The following is a 19,574-nucleotide window of genomic DNA, read 5'->3' on the forward strand; positions in this document are numbered from 1 at the left end:
TGTTGCTGACCATGTCCATCCCTTTATGACCACAATGTACCCAACATCTGATGGCTACTTTCAGCAGGATAATGCGCCATGTCATAAAGCTCGAATCATCTCAGATTGGTTTCTTGAACATGACAATGAGTTTACTGTACTCAAATGGCCTCCTCAGTCACCAGATCTCAATCCAATAGAGCATCTTTGGGATGTGGTGGAACGGGAGATTCGCATCAGGGATGTGCAGCCGACAAATCTGCGCCAACTGTGTGATGCCATCATGTCAATATGGTCCAAAATCTCTGAGGAAGGCTTCCAGCACCTTGTTGAATCTCTGCCACGAAGAATTGAGGCAGTTCTGAAGGCAAAAGGGGGTCCAACCCCTTACTAGCATGGTGTACCTAATAAAGTGGCCAGTGAGTGTATATATACACACACACACACACAACTGAGCCACCAATGATTTATTCTGCCTTGCCAAATGTCTGTGATGTATACTGACAATCAATCGGCTACTTATTGGCCAATAGCTGATAGCCCATTTCAGGGGGGGGGGGCATTCAGACTTTTGCTATGGGGCCCCGTGATTTCTATGTACGCCCCTGGTCTTATACTCTGTAAAATAAAGTATTTGTGAAGTGTAAAGAAATTAATACACGTTTTTAATTGTTTAAAAAATAAAATCTGATAATTGTGAAGTGCATTTGTATTCAGCCCCACAGTCTTAAAACCCTAAATAAAATCCTAAGTGACCAACTGCATCCAAAATAAGAACATTGAGTCCACCTTTATGTCATTTATTCTCGGTATAAATACAGCTGTTCTGTGAAAGACTTAAGAGATCCAACATCATGATAACAAAGGAATACACCAGACAGGTCAGGGATAAAGTTGTAGAGAAGAGTGAAGCAGGGTTATGTTACAAAAAAAATCCAAGCTTTGAACATCTCATGAAGCACTGTTCTATTTATCATCCAAAAATGGTAGGAGTATTGCACAACTACAAACCAACCAAGACATGTCTGTCGACCTAATAAAACGAGAAGCAGTCAAGAGGCAAATGATCAGTGAAGGAGCACAGAGATCCACAGCTCAGGGAAAATACAGCTCTGGCAAAAATTAAAAGACCACTGCAGTTTTATAAAAATCAGCTTCTCTACATGTGACAGCCATTCCATTCCAGTGTCAGTTGAATTCCAACCAGAGTACACCTCATTCTACTTAAGGTGCTTCTGATTAGGTGATCACCTGAACCAAATCTTATTTAACGAAGGAAAGTATGTTCACAATCCTCTTGCAATAGGACAAGCTGGATGGCAAGACAAGTGCTAGTAATATCTCAAAAGTAATAGGAATGAAAAAATAACTTTTAACCATGCCAAAGGAGTTGAAAAGTCTTGAGTGAGGAAAAGAAGGGCTCGATTCTGGCTTTACTAACAGAGGGAAACAGTGCGCGTCATGTCGCCTTCATCCTTATAATTTCAGTCTATTACAAGGTCAAGCAGCAGACATTGGGGACAACAAAGCTACAAAACGGCAGAGGGCGAAAACTGTCCACTGACCAGGATGACCATCATCTTATTCGAAAGTCACTCAGCAACCGCAGGATGACATCAAGTGACCTACAAAAGGAATGGCAAATGGCAGCTGAGGTGAAGTGCACAGCAAGAACTGTTTGTAACAGGCTCCTAGAGGCAGGGCTCAAGTCATGTAAAGGTAGAAAAAGCCTTGCATCAATGAGAAGCAAAGGAGAGCCAGGCTGAAGTTTGACAAAGACCATAAGGATTGGACCATAAAGGACTGGAGAAAGGTAATCTTTAGTGATGAGCGAACGTGATCACCACTACTCGTTACTCGCCAGAGTATCACTGTACTCGGCGAGCACTGAGTATTTCCGGCATTACTCGGCGGGAACTTGGGTCTCCACCAAGCTTTTTTGGCGGACTTTAAAGAACCAATCACGATGCAGGGATTGTCTGCCAGGCAATGAAACGCTGCAGCCATCTTTGTTGTGGTCATGCAGTGATTGGCTGGCCGCACAGCATCATCAGGGGTACAAGAGACCGGACTCCATCCTGGTTGCTGCATTCAGCTACGTATTGAGATCGTGTAGGGAAAGCTGCTGCCTTGATAGGGTCAGAATTGGAGTTTTATTAGTGAGTGTGGGGTCTACCATCCTACACAACTCAAATCCAGCTAAAACAGTCCTTCTAAGGATGAATTCTGGGGTATATAGGTTCCAGTGTTAGGCAGGCATGGTAGTGTACGTCGCTGTATAAACATCAGTGCAAGGACTGCAGGCACTGTATGTGTGTATATGCATATCTTTGCATATATCACTAAGTGTATGGGCATTCCAAGTCAAGGAGACCTGCTCCTTTAAATCTGCCATAGTTTTTAGTCATGCTTTCCTCCACGTTTCATCATCCGCCGCCACTAGATCACCAGCGTTAACGTGTTCCGTGCTGCTACAGCCAGTGTCAAAATCCTAACAAGGGTGGGGGTTTTTGCTGGGTGTTAAATACTTGTTATGTAAAAGGCTGAGATGTACCCCACAGGGGAAAATGTTTGGCAGCCCAATACACTTACTGTATGACCATTACAAGTCTAGGAGACCTGCTACTTTTTAATGGAACATTTTTTTGTTAAGAGGCCCTCCTCCATGTCTCTTCCAAGGGGGGACTGGGTTATTGGGGTGCATAAGACTTGATAGCAGGGCAGGCCTTGCAGTGAATGCATAAGAAAACAGAATGGGAGTACAGAATGAATAATGTGAAGCATTTTACTGTGCACATCCAGTATGCGGGTTCAAAGGCTTATTGGGGTGCATAAGACTTGATAGCAGGGCAGGTCTTGCTGTCAATGCATAAGAAAACAGAATGGGAGTACAAAATGAATAATGAAGTGGATTTTCCAGTGCCCTTCCAGTATGTAGGTTCAAAGGCTTATTGGGGTGCATATGACTTGGTAGAAAACAGAAAGGGAGTACAAAATAAATAATGTGAAGTGGATTTTCCTGTGCCCTACCAGTACGTGGATTCAAAGGCTTATTGGAGTGCATATGACTTGGTAGCAGGGCAGATCTTGCTGTTAATGCAAAGAAAACAGAATGGTAGTACAAAATGAATAATGTGAAGTGGATTTTCCAGTGGCCATCCAGTATGGGGCTGAAAAAAGCTTATTGGGGTGCATGTAACTTTGGGGCAAGCCAGGATTTTTTATGGAAGCCCTCCTGGACTTCTCGTGAAAAGGGTATTGGGGTGCGTCGTAACTCTTGGCAGCCCATCCACTCACTGCATAGGCTATAACAGTTTAGGAGACCCACTGTTTAATAATGGCCCTTTAAGAAGATTAATGCAGCCTGATGCCTCGGTAAAAATAGGCTCTGTGACTTATGTGTCATACACCACATGGCGAGCTAGGGTTGTTAAATGTTACAATGATATTTCCAAGTAAATGCATTTGTTTTGGTTGAAAGCAATGTTGAAAAACGCTTCAAAAATGCTGCGTCTGAACATAGCCCAAGTGGGGGAGAAACATTTTGTTCTGGGGTTAGTTTTCCTTATATACAAGTCATTCACCTGGAAAGGATGTACCGTAACATATTTCCCAGCAAAATGCGTTTTGGTATGTTTTTTTGGTGCACCGGTAAAAATGGCATGAAGCTCTGACAACATTGTTTAAAGCTATGAACTAGGAGTCAGGAATCCTTCCAGGGGTGATCCCCATGATGTCCCCCGTGTCATTTGAGCAGTGTTTCCATCATTTTCAGATATTTTTAGACCTTAAAAGGACCCCCAGGAGGATTGCAGCAAAAATGCTCAGGTCTCCCATAGACTTACATTGGGCTCTTTGTTCTGTTAGAGTACCCGAGTATTACAATTTGCTCGACCCGAGGAACGAGCACCCGAGCATTTTAGTGCTCGCCCATCACTAGTAATCTTCTCTGATGAGTCTAATTTTCATCTTTGCCCAACATCTGGTAGTGTAATGGTTAGACGGAGATCTGTAGAGGCGTACATGCCACAGTGTCTTGCACCCACTGTGAAATTTGGTGGCGGATCAGTGATGATCTGGGCATGCTTCAGCAAGGCTGGAATTGAGCAGGTGAATCTTTGCGAAGGACGTATGAATCAAGCCTCAAAAGGTTATCCTGGAAAAACAGTTGATTCCTTCTGCTCAGGCATTTTTCACTCTGAGGACTGTTTTTTTCCAGCAGGACAATGAGCCATGCCACACAGCTAGGTCAATGTGTGGATTAAGGACCACCGCATCCATCAAACAAAGAAGAACTGCTTAAATTTCTGTACCAGGAGTGGCATAAGGTCACCCAAAAGCAGAGTGAAAGACTGGTAGAAAGCATGCCAAGACGCATGAAAGCTGTGATTAGAAAACATGGCTATTCCACAAAATATTGATTTCTTAAAACATTAGTATTGTTGTTTCAAAATGATTATGAATTTGTTTTCTTAGCATTATTTGAGGTCTGCAAGCACTGCATTTTTTTGTTATTTTGTCCATTTCTCATTTTCTAAAAATAAATACAAAATTTAGTGCTTGGAAATTCGAAGACATGTTGTCAGTAGTTTATAGAATTAAAGAGCAATTTACATTTTACTCAAAAGTATACCTATAAAGAGAAAAATCCGACAAACTGAAAATTTTGCAGTGGTCTCTTAATTTTTGCCAGAGCTCTAAACCTATTCTTTATGGAAGAGTGAATAAAAATAATGAATAAAAATACCTTTGACAAGTATCTGCATTTTAAATATCAAGAAATCAGCATAATAATTCAATAGCAGACACAAATAGATGGACAATAAGGACAATCGCAATCTGCCAAGAGAACAAACTGAGCAAAGCTCCAAAAAAGCGACTATAAGTCCAAAGTAAAGTCAATAATTTTTATTAAGACAAATCCAAATACAAATGGGGGGAAGTGGACAATAAAGTGCGAAAACCGCACACCGCATGGATAAAAAGGGGTTGCTGTACAATCAGAACCTATGAAGTAACAAGAAAAACATACATAAAGTTACTAAATTATTGCAAAGTGCATATAGTGCATGGCAATTAAGAATGCACCACCAAAAAGTATATATACATCTTATACGATCTCCATCCATCAAGTAGACAGCTAAATACACAGGTCATTATCAGATAGCAGGTGATCATTCACCATGGTTAGACTGGTATATGACACCTAAAAATCATAGAGAGGAAGCATAAATTACCTAATGAAATGGAGGGCAGAGGTCCCAGCAGTCAGCAATCTACCCCAACGATCGTTTCGGAGGGTTGCTCCTTCATCAGGGTCGCTTTTTTGGAGCTTTGCTCAGTTTGTTTTTTTATGGAAGAGTGGCAAGAAGAAAGACATTTTTTGAAAGCAAGCCATAAGAAGTCTTGTTGGCAAAAAGCCATGTAGAGGACACAAGAAGATGCTCTGGTCAGATGAGAAAAGTTGAACTTTTTGGGCTAAATGCAAAACACTATGTGTGACCGAAAACTAACACTGTATATGATCCTAAAAACACTATCCCAACTTTCAAACATGGTGGTAACAGCATTATGCCATGGGAATGATTTTCTTCAGTAGGGACAGAGAAGCTAGTCAGAGTTGATAGGAAGATGAATGGAGCTAAATATAGGGCAATCCTGGAGGAAAACCTGCTAGAGACTGCAAAGACTTGAAACTGGGGCGTATGTTCACCTTCTTGGAGAATGACAATAAACATAATGCTAGAGTTACAATGAAATGGTTTAGATTAAATTATATTTTGTGTGTGAATGGCTGGGTAAAAGTCCAAATCTCATTGAGAATCTCTGGCAAGACTTGAAAATTGCCGTTCACAGGCACAAATCTCACTAAGATAAAACAAGTGTGAAAAGAAAAATGGGAGAAAATTTCAGCATCTACATTTGCAAAGCTGGTGGAGTTAAGACTTGCAGCACTAAATGCAGCGAAAAGTGGCCTTACAAAGTATTGACTCAGTGAGATTGAATACATATGAATGTCACAATTTTCAGGTTCATATCTTAAAATTATTTAGAAAAACATGTATTTCCTTTATACATCACAAATACTTGCTACGTTGTGCTATATGTGTGTATATTACATAAAATCCCAATACATTTTTAGTTTGTGGGTATAACATGAAAAAAGATGGTAAAGTTTTGTAATTTTGTTTAGATTTTTCAAACTTTGTTTTTTGGGGCAGTCTGCAGTGGAGTCTGGATGCCAACTACCAAATACATCTATGAGACTGAAATTGGAGGAGACTCTGAATACAGAGGAATAAAGGGCCGAACATGATGGCTTGACCCGCTATCAGCTGAAAAAGTTGTCAACATAGTTGGTGATCTCAGACATAGCTGTGGGTTCTGATTTGATGATTTAGGTACATGAGGCGTTAAGAGTCCATATCTAATTGTACTCAGTGCCCTCAGTTTCTATGGCCTCATCCACTTGCCCACCTCAACGTGATATGCATCACTACATTTCTTCCATAAACAAGTTTGTGTCCGAGGATGCGGCCTCAGATTCAGTCCCTGAATGAGGAGCGGTCTCATTTTAGGGACCAAGTGTGGGTTGAACGGTGGGAGTACTGTGAAAGTCACTGAATTGCTTGTTAAGGCACAGACAGGTGATGCAGAAAGAGTTGAGATGAGCAATATTGCAATGTGGCATTGCAACAAGATTAGTCAACAACAAGATTGGTTCTTGGTACCTTAACACCCCCCCCCCCCCCCACCATTATTCTACAGAGCAGGTTAGGTAGCATATATAAATAAAAAAAATCAATAAAAACAATAGGTACTCTTTACAATATTACATATTTAAGTATTTGATTGATAAAAAGTAAAATCATACATTTTTGTAATAATCGATAAAACTGATTTCACAGCCATCTGACTTCTTAAAAGTAGACTCCGGAGTAAAATCCCAGTCGATATCATCAATACGATATGTACGATTGTTGTACCTAAAAAAAAAAAAAAAATTATAAAGAAAATTTTGTTTAAAGGGGATCCGGTCAGCAGGATTGTGCACTGTAACCTACAGTGTCAGGTCGATGCCATTATACTGATTAAAATGATACCTTGGTTGATGAAATCTGTCTTGTGATTGTTTTTTAACCTTTAATTTCAGTTTTGAGCTAATGATATGCTCATGCCCTAAGGCGGGCCTGGAGGGGGGTCTGCATGTGGTGCTCTGTTTAAGTATTCATAATTAAGACTGCTGACAGGTCACTGCTACTTCTTTGACTTACCCACTAGTTTGCATGAATATAGTTTGGACACACCTTCTCATTCAGAGTTTTCTTTATTTTCTTTGCCTTGATTTTCATTTATAAGGCAAGAAATTCCACTTATTAAACCTGACAGGGCACACCTGTGAAGTGAAAACCATTTCCGGTGACTACCTCTTGAAGCTCATCAAGAGAATGCCAAGAGAGTGCAAGGCAATAATCAAAGAAAAAGGTGGTTACTTTGAAGAACCTAGAATATAAGACATATTTTCAGTTGTTTCACTTTCTTGTTAATTATATAATTCCACATGTGTTAATTCATAGTTTTGATGCCTTCAGAGTGAATCTACAATTTTCATAGTCATGAAAATAAAGAAAACTGTTTGAATGAGAAGGTGTGTCCAAACTTTTGCTCTGTACGGGGTCAGCGGGGGGAGTGTCAAGGTCATACTTACTTCCCCCCCCCGGCGAGGTCTCTGCAGCCCCCCTGCTTTTCCTGGTCTCAGGCTCCATCCTTCAGCAGTCACGTGGTACCGCTCATTAAAGTCATGAATATGCACATATTTATAACTTTAATGAGCGGTACCACGTGACCGCTGAAGGAAGGAGCCTGAGAACGGGAGAAGCAAGGAGGCTGCAGAGACCGCGCCTGGAGGGGGCAAGTATATGCAATATTCACCTGTCCCCGCTCCATCGCTGCTCTTTCCTCTCCTACGCGTCCTCTGTCTGTGATGTTCAGGTCAGAGGGCGCAGTGACGTAGTTAGTGCATGCCGCACTCTCACTGATAAAGGAACCCGGCAGACAAAGCGACGTGCAGCCATGGAGCGGAGATTGGTAAATATCGCCAGTGCCGGGGTCCTGAGCCAGCGACGACACCGTCACCTGTCCCCGCCAGCTCAGGACACCGGCACGGGGCCTTCAGCGACAAGAGGCGAGTACGTCATATTTTTTTATTTGCAGTGGCAGCATATGGGGGCATAATCTATGGAGCATTTCATGGGGCATACTGCATTCTATGGAGCATCTTATGGGTCATACTTATGGAGCAGCATATGGGGACATAATCTATGGAGCAGCATATGGGGACATAATCTATGGAGCAGCATATGGGGGCATAAACTATGGAGTATCTTATGGGGGCATAATCTATGGAGCATCTTATGGGGCAGCATATGGGCCATAATCTATGGAGCAGCATATGGGGGCATAATCTATGGAGCAGCATATGGGGGCATAAACTATGGAGTATCTTATGGGTGAATAGTCTATGGAGCATCTTATGTGGCAGCATATGGGCCATAATCTATGGAGCAGCATATGGGGGCATAATCTATGGAGCATCTTATGGGACAACATATGGGGCATATTCTATGGAGCATCTTATGGGGGCATAATCTATGGAGCATTTATTTTATGGGGTAGCATATGGGGCATAATCTATGGAGCATTTTATGGGGCAGCATACGGGGCATAATCTATGGAGCATTTTATGGGGCATAATCTAAGGAGCATTTTATGGGGCAAAATCTATGGAATATATTATGGGGCATCATTAACCTTTGTGCAGCATTATATGTGGCATATTTTGTAGAGAGCATCTTTTTGGGGCCACTATGAACTGTATGGAGCATTATATGGGGCTCCCGATTCAATATGGATATTCAAAAATATTTAACCTACTGATGTCTCCATTAATTTTACTTTTATTGGTATCTATTTTTGAAATTTACCAGTAGCTGCTGCATTTTCCACCCTAGGCTTATACGCGAGACAATAGTTTTCTCAGTTTTTTGTGGCAAATTTAGGGGAGGGTCGGCTTATACACGAGTATATACGGTAATCAGTGACACACATATATACACTGCTCAAATAAAGGGAACACTTAAACAACAGAATATAACTCCAAGTAAATCAAACTTTTGTGAAATCAAACAGTCCACTTAGGAAGCAACACTGATTGACAATCAATTTCACATGCTGTTGTGCAAATGGAATAGACAACAGAGGGAAATTATTGGCAATTATCAAGACACCCTCAATAAAGGAGTGGTTCTGCAGGTGGGGACCACAGACCAAATCTCAGTACCAATGCTTTCTGGCTGATGTTTTGGTCACTTTTGAATGTTGGTTGTGCTTTCACACTCATGGTAGCATAAGACGGACTCTACAACCCACACAAGTGGCTCAGGTAGTGCAGCTCATCCAGGTTGGCACATCAATGCAAGAAGGTTTGCTGTCTGCCAGTGTAGTTTCCAGAGGCTGGAGGCGCTACCAGGAGACAGGCCAGTGCACCAGATGATGAGGAGGGGGCCGTAGGAGGTCAACAACCCAGAAGCAGCAGGACTGCTACCTCAGCATATGAGCAAGGAGGAACACTGCCAGAGCCTTGCAAAATGACCTCCAGCAGGCCACAAATCTGCATGTGACCGCACAAACGGTTAGAAACCGACTCCATGAGAATGGTCTCAGTGACCGATGGCCACAGAGGGGGGTTGTGCTCACAGCCCAAAACTGTGCGGCCCTCCAAAGAAATAGCACCTGTCATGATCCATGCGGGATTATGTCAGATAAGATCACTGGTAACCTTTTTTTTTCTCTAAGCTTTGTGCATAGATAGTGTTGCCCCCGGCGGCCAGTATGGTCATTGCACTGGTGTTTTTAGAGATAGTTTCGCCCCCGGTGAGGGTTAGTGTAATTGCACGGGAATCACTAACAGGTGTGTTTACTCAATAAAGGTGTGTCAGTTGTGCTCACTGACGTTGGTGATATTGTTGGGCTTTTTCAACCATCCTGGGCGAAGGAGGGAGCTGAGGAGAGTCTAGGGCAGCTCAGTCAGAGGCCTGGAGTGGCAGCTATGGTGTCAGCGAGGATTTCGTGTAAAGCATGGTGGAGTGGCAGCTATGGTGTCAGTGAAGAATTCTTGCAAAGCTTGGTGTGTGAAGTACAGTATTCAGATGTACGGGACATCTTGTTCTCCAGGATCCATTTTTGTGCTTGCGACGCCATTTTGTTGTTTACAAGATAAATTTTGTAATTACTGTAGGTGATAGTTCGCAGCTGTTATGAAACTAGACTTTTCCAGCTTGAAAAAGGTTTAAGATATGAGACTCTGACGAATGTGCTATTGTTCTATTTTCTACGTCATGTAACTAGGGACATATTCCGATTTCCTTGCAATGCTATTGGCTTATAAAGTGAAATGATGCCATTGGTAGTTGAGAACTTTGCATAATTAAGCAAAATATTATAAAAGTGACTAAAATAAAGGGGACTAGTGATCTGTCTCGATCCTCCCGTACAGAGACCCCCGCCTCCGTGTGGTCATTCCCAGTTTCTAGCAACGCCCTGTGAATTTGGAAATCACTGGATCAACCGTGAAGGGTTAATTTAGCCCTCCCTCAACTGCACTCAGTTGCTGGACTCTTTTGCTGGAAGCTGCACTCAGGTGCTGGACTCTGTTGCTGGACAGTTGCACTCAGGTGCTGGACACTGTTGCTGGACAGCTGCACTCAGGTGCTGGACACTGTTGCTCCAAGGTGGCACTTGGGTGCTTGACGCTGTTGCTGTAAAGCTGCATCCAGGTGTTGGACACGGTGGGAGTTAGATGCACTCAGGTGTTGGACTCTGTTGCCAGGAGCAAGTGCATCAGAGCAAAGCAAAGTGTTTCCCTGTTTGTCACTTTTCCTCATGTTGGTGTTAGTACAGCGGTGGGGCCAGTGCCTGCACCACCCAGCTCCCTAGTAAGGAATAGGTGTAGGGTGTGCTATGGTGACAGGTGAGGAGCCTGTATAGGGAACGTTAGGAGTGTTAGGGAAACTGACTCAGGGGAGTACAAGAGGTCTCCACATCCCCCGTTCCTTATCGCAGGGCCCACCGTTGTAATTGTTTCCCTATCCCATGTCTTGTTGTATTAGTTACCGGCCTGCGGGCCGTGTCACACTGGACAATTATACGTGCCGTGTCCTGTTGTATTAGTTACCAGCCTGCTTGCCGTGTCACACAGGACGGGGCACGTGACAGCACCCCGCACCATTACTGACCCACTACGAAACCGGTCATGCTGAAGGATGTTGCAGGCAGCAGATCGCTCTCCACAGCATCTCCAGATTCTGTCAAGTCTGCCACGTACTCAGTGTGAACCTGCTTTCATCTGTGAAGAGCACAGGGCGCCAGTGGCAAATTTGCCAATCCTGGTGTTCTGTGGCAAATGCCAAGTGTCCTGCATGGTGTTAGGCTGTGAGCACAACCCCCTTCTGTGGACATCGGGCACTCAGACCATCCTCATGGAGTCGGTTCCCAACTGTTTGTGCAGACACATGCACATTTGTGGCCTGCTGGAGGTCATTTTGCAGGGCTCTGGCAGTGCTCCTCCTGTTCCTTCTTGCACAAAGGCGGAGGTAGCGGTCCTGCTACTGGCTTCTTGCCCTCTTACTGCCCCCTCCACGTCTCCTGGTGTACTGACCTGTCTCCTGGTAGCACCTCCAGCCTCTGGACACTACACTGACAGACACAGCAAACCTTCTTGCCACATCTCGCATTGATGTGCCATCCTGCCATATGTGTGTAAATTAGGGGACATGTATGTATTAAATAAAAGATTAATTACGGGGAGAAAAATTGAGTGGGCTTCCATGCAATATTCTGCGTCCGAGAGGGAAAGCCAGTGACTGGGGGCAGAAATTAATAGCCTAGGGAGGGACCATGGTTATTGCCCCCCCTCTCTAAAAACATCTGCCCCCAGCCACGCCAGAAAAAGCGGATCTGTAAGATGCGTCAAATCCGGCACTTAGCCTCTCTCTTCCCACTGCCATGTAGCAGTGGCATATGGGGTAATAGGAGGTTAATGTCACCTTTGTATTGTAAGGTGACATTAAGCTTAGCTTAGTAATGGAGAGGTGTCAATATGACACATATCTCCATTACTAATCCTATAGTATATAAAGAGTTAAATAAACACACAGCCAGAAAAAAAGTATTTTAATAAAATACCACACAGTTTTGCCATCTTTATTGATCTACTAATCCAAATGACGTCCTCGATCTCCTGTAATAAAGAAAAAAAAAAAATGACCATACCTGTCCGGCGTTGAGTCCCACGGCGTAATCCATATCTGAGGGATATAGTTTTCAACCGGGAGCAGTGCTAATGCGACCACCCCGGCTGTAAAAAAAACTGATGAATGAATGAGAAGCTGCTGGCGTAGCATCAATGACTAACGGTGACATCACTGATGCTGCGCAGCCTCACAGCCTGACCCGCGCTGAACTCTTGAGCATCGGAAATTGAACTGTCATTAGGAGAAAGGTTTTTTGCACAAGCAGGGGAGAATGATAAGAGCTGTGTTCAGCACCTGGCGCCGGGGAACAGTGCTTACTGTAAAGCTTCTTCCCTGGCGCCGATGCATGTCACATGGGTGACATCCATGTGTGTTATGCGTACGCATGTGTACTGGAGGTTTTGTGGACCGTGCTGAAATTAAAAAAATGGACATGTCAGCATGTTTAGCCCACGGACACAGGGTCCGTGAAAACACACTGACATGTGAAGACCCATTCACTTGATTAGGCATATAGCGCTCTGTTCCTCCCGAGTCTCTCCCCATGGCTGCCCAATGGTATAAAATTCTGTGACACACACATGATGTCACTATGATCACTGCACGCCTAGATGAATTCACTGAGGTGTAGTTTGTAAAATGGGGTCACTTATGGGTGGTTCAACTGTTTTTGGCACCTCATGGGCTCTCCCAGTCGATCATGGCACTCCCACATATGGGGTTTCATCGTACTCATGACAAATTGCACAGTAACTCTTGGGTCCAATTTCTTCTGTTACCATTAGGAAATTGAAAAAATGGTGTCACTTGTGGGGGGTTTCCACTGTTTAAGCACATCAGGGGCTCTCCAAACGTAGTGCCTGATCCTCCAGCCAATTTTGCGTTGAAAAATTAAAACGGCACTCCTTCCCTTCTGAGCTCTGCCATGCGCCCAAACAGTGGTTTACCTGCATATATGGAGTATCAGTGTAGAGGAGAAATTGCACAACTTTTGGGGTACAATTTCTCCTGTTACCCTTTGTAAAATAAAAAATATTGGATCTGTAGTAAATTTTGTGAAATTTTTTTTTTCTTACACTCCAAATATTCCGGTGAAGCACGTAAAGGGTTAATAAACTTCTTGAATGTGGTTTTGAGCAACGTCAGGGGTGCAGTTCTTAGAATCGTGTCACTTTTGGGTATTTTCTAACATCTAGACCCCTCAAAGTGACTTCAAATGTGATGTGCTCCCTAAAAAAAATTGCTGTTGTAAAAATGAGAAATCGTTGTTTAACTTTTTAACCCTTATATCTTAACAAAAAAAATTGGTTCCAAAATTGTGCTGATGTAAAGTAAACATGTGGGAAATGTTACCTATTAAGTATTTTATGTGACATTTCTCTGTGATTTAAGGGCATGAAAATTCTAAGTTGGAAAATAGCGAAAATTTCAAAAATTTTCGCCAAATTTCCCTTTTTTTTCACCAATGAACTCAAGTAATGACAAAGATATTTTACCACTATCATGAAGTACAATATGTCACGAGAAAACACTGTCAGAATCACCGGGATCCATGGAAGCGTTCCAGAGGTATTACCTACCTCATAAAGGGACAGTGGTCAGAATTGTAAAAATTCAGGCGATAAGTGAGACAGTCCAAAGAGGAGCGCCAGCCAGGCGTGATTAAGGAAAAGGTGCAGCTCCAGCCAGGAACCTCAACAGAAGAAAAAAAACTTGCAGAGCTAAAAATGAACCCGGTCCAAAGGAGCGCACTCACTTGAAGGGTGTAAGAAGTATAAAATTACAGTCCTTTATTAAATATCCACAACGTGTTTCGACAGACAGAAGCCATCTTCCTCAGGTGGCAGTGTCACCTGAAAAGCTGCACCTGAGGAAGACAGCTTCTGTCTGTCGAAACGCGTTGTAGATATTTAATAAAGGACTGTAATTTTATACTTCTAACACCCTTCCAGTGCGTGCGCTCCTTTGGACCGGGTTCATTTTTAGCTCTGCAAGAATTGTAAAAATTGGCCAGTCATTATAATGCAAACCACACTCGGGTGTAAAGGGGTTAATCGTAATATCCAACAGATACAGATAAGTAAAAACAAATTGTTGCAAGTGTACAAAAATGAATTACATTTCTGTATGCAAAGTGAGCAATTTACAGAAAATAGAGCTTATACCTTTATGGGAAAACATCACGATAGAAAACAAAGCATGTAAAAGATATAATTCAAATTCATACCATAACTCTAAAAAGAATATAGCACACAGTCCCTTTACATCAGGGAAGACCAACTTTTTGGCATCTCTGGGCAACATTGGAAGAGTTAGCCGCACATTAAACACAAACACTAACAAAAGCTGATGAGCAAAAAATGATTTCTGCCACCACAAATAAGCAAAAATAGCTTAGTTACTCACCGATAACGGTGTTTCTCGGAAACCATGACAGCACCACGGAGAGAGGGGGTCCGCCCATCAAGGACAGGAACTTACAGATAAAAAGGCGGCACCTCTCCTCCGCCCCCAGTTGGTTAGAGCATCAGAGGGTCTCCCGGTTAGTTAACAACAAAAGTATATACATAACATTATAATATTGCATATTATGGAGAAGCCCCGTGTCTAACAAAAACACTTTATATACATTAACTCGTGCTCATCGCACACGTGAAGGGGGGGGGGGGAATAAGCGGGTGCTGTCATGGTTCCGAGAAACACCGTTATCGGTGAGTAACTAAGCTATTCTCTCTCACCCATGACAGCACAACGGAGAGAATTTCAGAGATTGGTAGCTTAGGGAGGGACCACCGCCTGAAGGACCCTTCTCCCGAAGGTCAGGTCAGACGTAGAGGCTAGATCTAGGCGATAGTGTTTGAAAAACGTAGAAGGTGTTGACCAGGTGGCCGCCTTACAGATCTGCTCTATTGATACCTCTGATCTTTCTGCCCATGAGGTCGCCATTGCTCTTGTAGAGTGGGCTTTTAAACCTTCCGGGATGGTATTCCCACTGGATGAGTACGCCAGGGCAATCGCATCCCTTATCCATCTCGCCAGGGTACTTTTGGATGCCTTGAGCCCCTTCCGAGGTCCCTGGAAACACACAAAGAGAGACCCTTCCTTCCTACATCCCTTGGTGGCCTCTAGGTACTGCACTAGGCACCTCTTCACATCTAGTGTGTGAAATTTTTCCTCTCCCCTATTCCTAGGGTTTGGGCAGAAGGAAGGAAGGACTACCTCTTGTGATCTATGAAAGTGTGTTGACACCTTAGGTAAATATGCTGGGTCAGGTTTCAATATAATTCTTTCATCCATGATTTTTGTGAATGGGGGTATCGCCGATAAGGCTTGAATGTCACTCACTCTGCGAGCGGATGTTAGGGCCACGAATAGTATCGTTTTTAATGATAAAGTTTTTAATGGAGCTGACTGATGGGCTCAAATAGGGGTCTTGTTAGGGCCGACAACACTAGGTTCAGATCCCATGATGGTATCTTCTGGGTGGTTATCGGTCTAGACCTGGCTGCGGCCCTCATAAATTGTGTTACCCAAGGGTCGCCTGCCACATCCTGATTATAGAGGGCGCCTAGAGCCGCTACCTGTACCTTCAGTGTTTTAGTCGCTAGCCCCTGCTCTAACCTCTTTTGTAGGAATTCAAGGATTTTATTAATTTGTATTCCGTCCTGAACCCTTGCCCCGGAGCTGGATAGAAATTTCCTCCAGGTTCTACCATAGGCCTTGGTTGTGAATGGTTTCCTACTTTTTTTTTTTAACGTGGAAACCAGATTTTCTGAGAACCCTTTCCCCCTCAGCAGTGCCCTTTCAAATTCCATGCTGTTAAATGGAGGTTCACTGCTCGAGGGTGTAGCACGGGACCTTGAGACAGAAGGTCGGGGAGATCTGGTAGAACCCAGGGGTTGGTTACTGACATCATTCTCAGCCATGAAAACCATGTTCTTTTTGGCCAAAAGGGGGCTATTAATATTATTCGTGCCCTGTCTTCCCTGACTTTCCTTATTACTGCCGGGATGAGAATGGCCGGTGGAAAGGCATACATTAGTCCTTGTGTCCACGGAAGCATAAACGCATCCAGGGTCCGAGGATTCCCCCTGGGATCTAGGGAACAGAATGCTTCCACTTTTTTGTTTTTGTGATCGACGAACAAATCTATGTCCGGGGTCCCCCACATTTTCACAATCTTCTGAAAAATGGACTGTTTTAGAACCCACTCCCCTTGATGTAGTTGGGTGCGACTCAGAAAGTCTGCTGTCTGGTTCTCTGCTCCCCGTATGTGTAATGCCAATAGGGATAGTAGGTTTTCCTCGGCTAGCGTGAATATTTCGGAGGATGCGTTCATTAGTGTTCTGGACTTGGTTCCCCCCTGGTGGTTTATGTAGGCCACCGTCACTCGATTTTCCGAAAATATGCAGACATGATGGCCTCTTAATGCTGGTAAAAAGTGTTTTAGTGCGTAGCCTACTGCCAGCAGTTCTTTTTGGTTCGAGGAGGCTTTTAGCTCCTGACCTCCCCATTCCCCCTGAGCCACCTTGTTGCTCATGTGTGCTCCCCATCCCACGGGACTGGCATCTGTGGTGATTATATGTGTGATTTTTGTCACCCAGGGAATCCCTTTGGACAGGTTGTCTCTGTTCCCCCACCAAGCTAGGGAACGAATAGTTTCTGAGTTTAGAGTAATATGGCCTTCCAACTGGTCTCCTAAAACCGACCGGTTGCTCAAGACATCCCATTGAAGATCTCTTGTGTGTATCTGCGCCCACTGGACCGCCGGCAAGCATGCGGAGAGGGACCCTAACAGAGACATTGCTTTTCTTAGTGTCATGGAAGGGTTCTGCATTGCTCTGTCTATCATGTGAGCGATCCTCTCCTTTTTGTGATCTGGCAGGTAACCCACCTGTGTGTTTGAATCCAGTGTCAGGCCTAGGAACTCCTGGACTCTCCTGGGCTCCAGCCTTGATTTTTTCAGGTTTAGGAGCCACCCGAGGTTTTTTTTTTAGAGTGCCCATCACTCTGTCCCTCTGTTCCCTGCATCTTTGGGCTGAGTCGCTCGCTATTAAAAAGTCGTCCAAATATGGGACTATTAGAACATCTTGTTCTCTTAGGTGAGCCATCATCTCTGCCACCAATTTCGGGAAGACCCGTGGGGCAACCGAGATCCCAAATGGCAGGGCCCTGTACTGGAATTCCCTTATTTCGCCTGCTATAGAGACCGCCAGTCTGAGGTATTGTCTGGAGTCTTTGTGGATGGGGACATGGTAGTAGGCATCGCTGAGGTCTAAAACCACCATAAAGCAGTGTGGAAAGAGAATTTTGATGGTCGATTTGATCGACTCCATTTTGAATTTTTCGTTTTTGACGTAATAATTCAGTCTTTTTAAATTTATAATTGTCCGGAAGGTACCGTCCGGTTTGGTTATTAGGAAGAGAGGCGAGTAGAACCCTCTGCCTTCCTCCTGCGGGGGAACCTCCTGTAGGACCTTTTTGTTCAACAGGCTTAGGACCTCTTTTTCGAGGGCTTCTTGTTCTTTCTTTGAGGATCTTATTGGGGTCACTATATATTTTTGAGGTGGGAGAAAAAAAAAGTCTATCCTTAATCCTGATCTTATGAGATTTATCAACCAGGGGTTGTTTGATATTTTCTTCCAGGCTGGGAGAAAAAAGCTTAGCCTCCCTCCCACCCTGGGCAAAGTCACTTGGAGGGCTTTTTGTCCCGGGACGAATTACCAAAGAAAAACCCCCTGTCCCTTCTTCTGTCGTCCCATTTCTGTTCTCTCGGGGGCCTCCTCTGAAAGAATTTTTTCGTTACGAAAGGACCATTTAAAGCCTGTGGGGCCTAGGTTTGGGAAGCCTTTCTTTTTGTCGCCCGCCTTTTCAAGGATGTCATCCAAGGACTCCCCGAACAGGAATTTCCCTTCACGGGGATGGCGCATAATTTCATTTTAGTTTGTAAATCTCCAGGCCAACATTTTAACCACAGCGTTCTTCTGGCTGCGTTTGATAGGGCTGCCGTTTTGGATGACAACCTTACCGAATCAGCCGAAGAGTCAGCTAAGAAGGCCGCTGCCCCCTTTTATCATAGGAATGGATTCTAGGATCTTTTCCCTGGGAGTACCTTCCCTTAGCTGCTTCTCTAAACGGTCTACCCACACCATGAGGGCTCTGGAGGTACAGGTTGCCGCTACAGCTGGCCTAATGTTTCCTCCTGCGGATTCCCAGGTGCCCTTGAGTAGGGTATCCGCCTTTTTGTCTAATGGGTCCTTCAGAGTACCCATATCCTCAAAGGAGAGTGCAAATTTCTTTGAAGCCTTGGCGACCGCCACGTCCAGCTTGGGGGCTTTATCCCAGGACGTGGATGCTTCCTCATCAAACGGGTATTTCCTTTTAATGGATGGAACCGTAGAGTTCTTCCTATCTGGTCTCTCCCATTCTCTGTTTATGAGGCCCTGGACATTCTCATTTAATGGAAATACCCTCCGTTTCTTTTGACCCAGTCCCCCGAACATAATGTCCTGGACTGATCTATCGGGCCGGGGATCTTCCACCCCCATGGTGGATCTTACCGCCTTTACTAATGCATCCACCTCATCCGGGGGAAACAATGACGACCCTCTGTCTCCTCATCAGAGGATGATGAGTCGGTGTTTGAAGTATGGGAGGTGACTTCCCCTGATGTTGAGCTTTCTGATCGGGATTCTATTACCGTGTCCGTCTTTCTTCCCTTCCCTTTCCGTTTTATGGATGAACGGGCACTCTGAACCTCCGAACGGATTACTGCCCTTAGATCTGAGGCGTAATCCGGGGTTTCGTCGCAGAGAACTTCCTGTATGCAGGAGTCACATAATTTTTTATTCCAGGCTGCTGGTAATGACCTTTTACAGGTGGGGCATTCCCTCCCTGTTCTTTGTTTTTTCTTTCTTCTTTCCCTAATAAGGGAAAGAAGTCTATTAAAATGGGGAACATTCACGTAGATCACTTACCCCATATGCGTGGTTGCAGGTACCGGTTCTGGAGGTGGATTTAAATCCCTCACTGGGCAATCCACGGCAGGTGACTTGCTCCTTGCAGTCGATTTACTCTGCTGCGTGGAGTGACTACTGGACCGGCTCTCCCGCCCGTCCTTGTCTTTTTTTCCGGCGCTGGTGGTGTTGCCTATTTTGCTGCTGCTTAGGCTGCTGTACTGCCTGCTGCTCGTGCTGGTCGCTGTCCTCCATGTTCACAGGACGCTTCCAGCATAGAGGCAGCTTCAGCGTTCTTTTTTTCAAATCTCCCGCGCTGACATCACCT

General features: G+C 44.2%; 1 protein-coding gene across 3 annotated transcripts in view; it reads right to left on the bottom strand.

Annotated features, from left to right (window-relative positions):
• The window catches only part of PIWIL1 (piwi like RNA-mediated gene silencing 1), a 376,145-nt gene that overhangs the window by 123,662 nt on the left and 232,909 nt on the right, over positions 1 to 19,574 (bottom strand). For all 3 annotated transcript variants that reach the window (XM_073557066.1, XM_073557067.1, XM_073557065.1), the window contains exon 9: positions 6,854 to 6,965. In XM_073557066.1, coding sequence (XP_073413167.1) covers positions 6,854 to 6,965 — 112 coding nt within the window. The remainder of the gene's footprint in view (positions 1 to 6,853; positions 6,966 to 19,574) is intronic.

This window comes from Dendrobates tinctorius, unplaced genomic scaffold (assembly GCF_039654945.1).
Source record: "Dendrobates tinctorius isolate UK_male_01 unplaced genomic scaffold, ASM3965494v1 ptg000243l, whole genome shotgun sequence".
Lineage (NCBI taxonomy): Eukaryota > Metazoa > Chordata > Amphibia > Anura > Dendrobatidae > Dendrobates > Dendrobates tinctorius.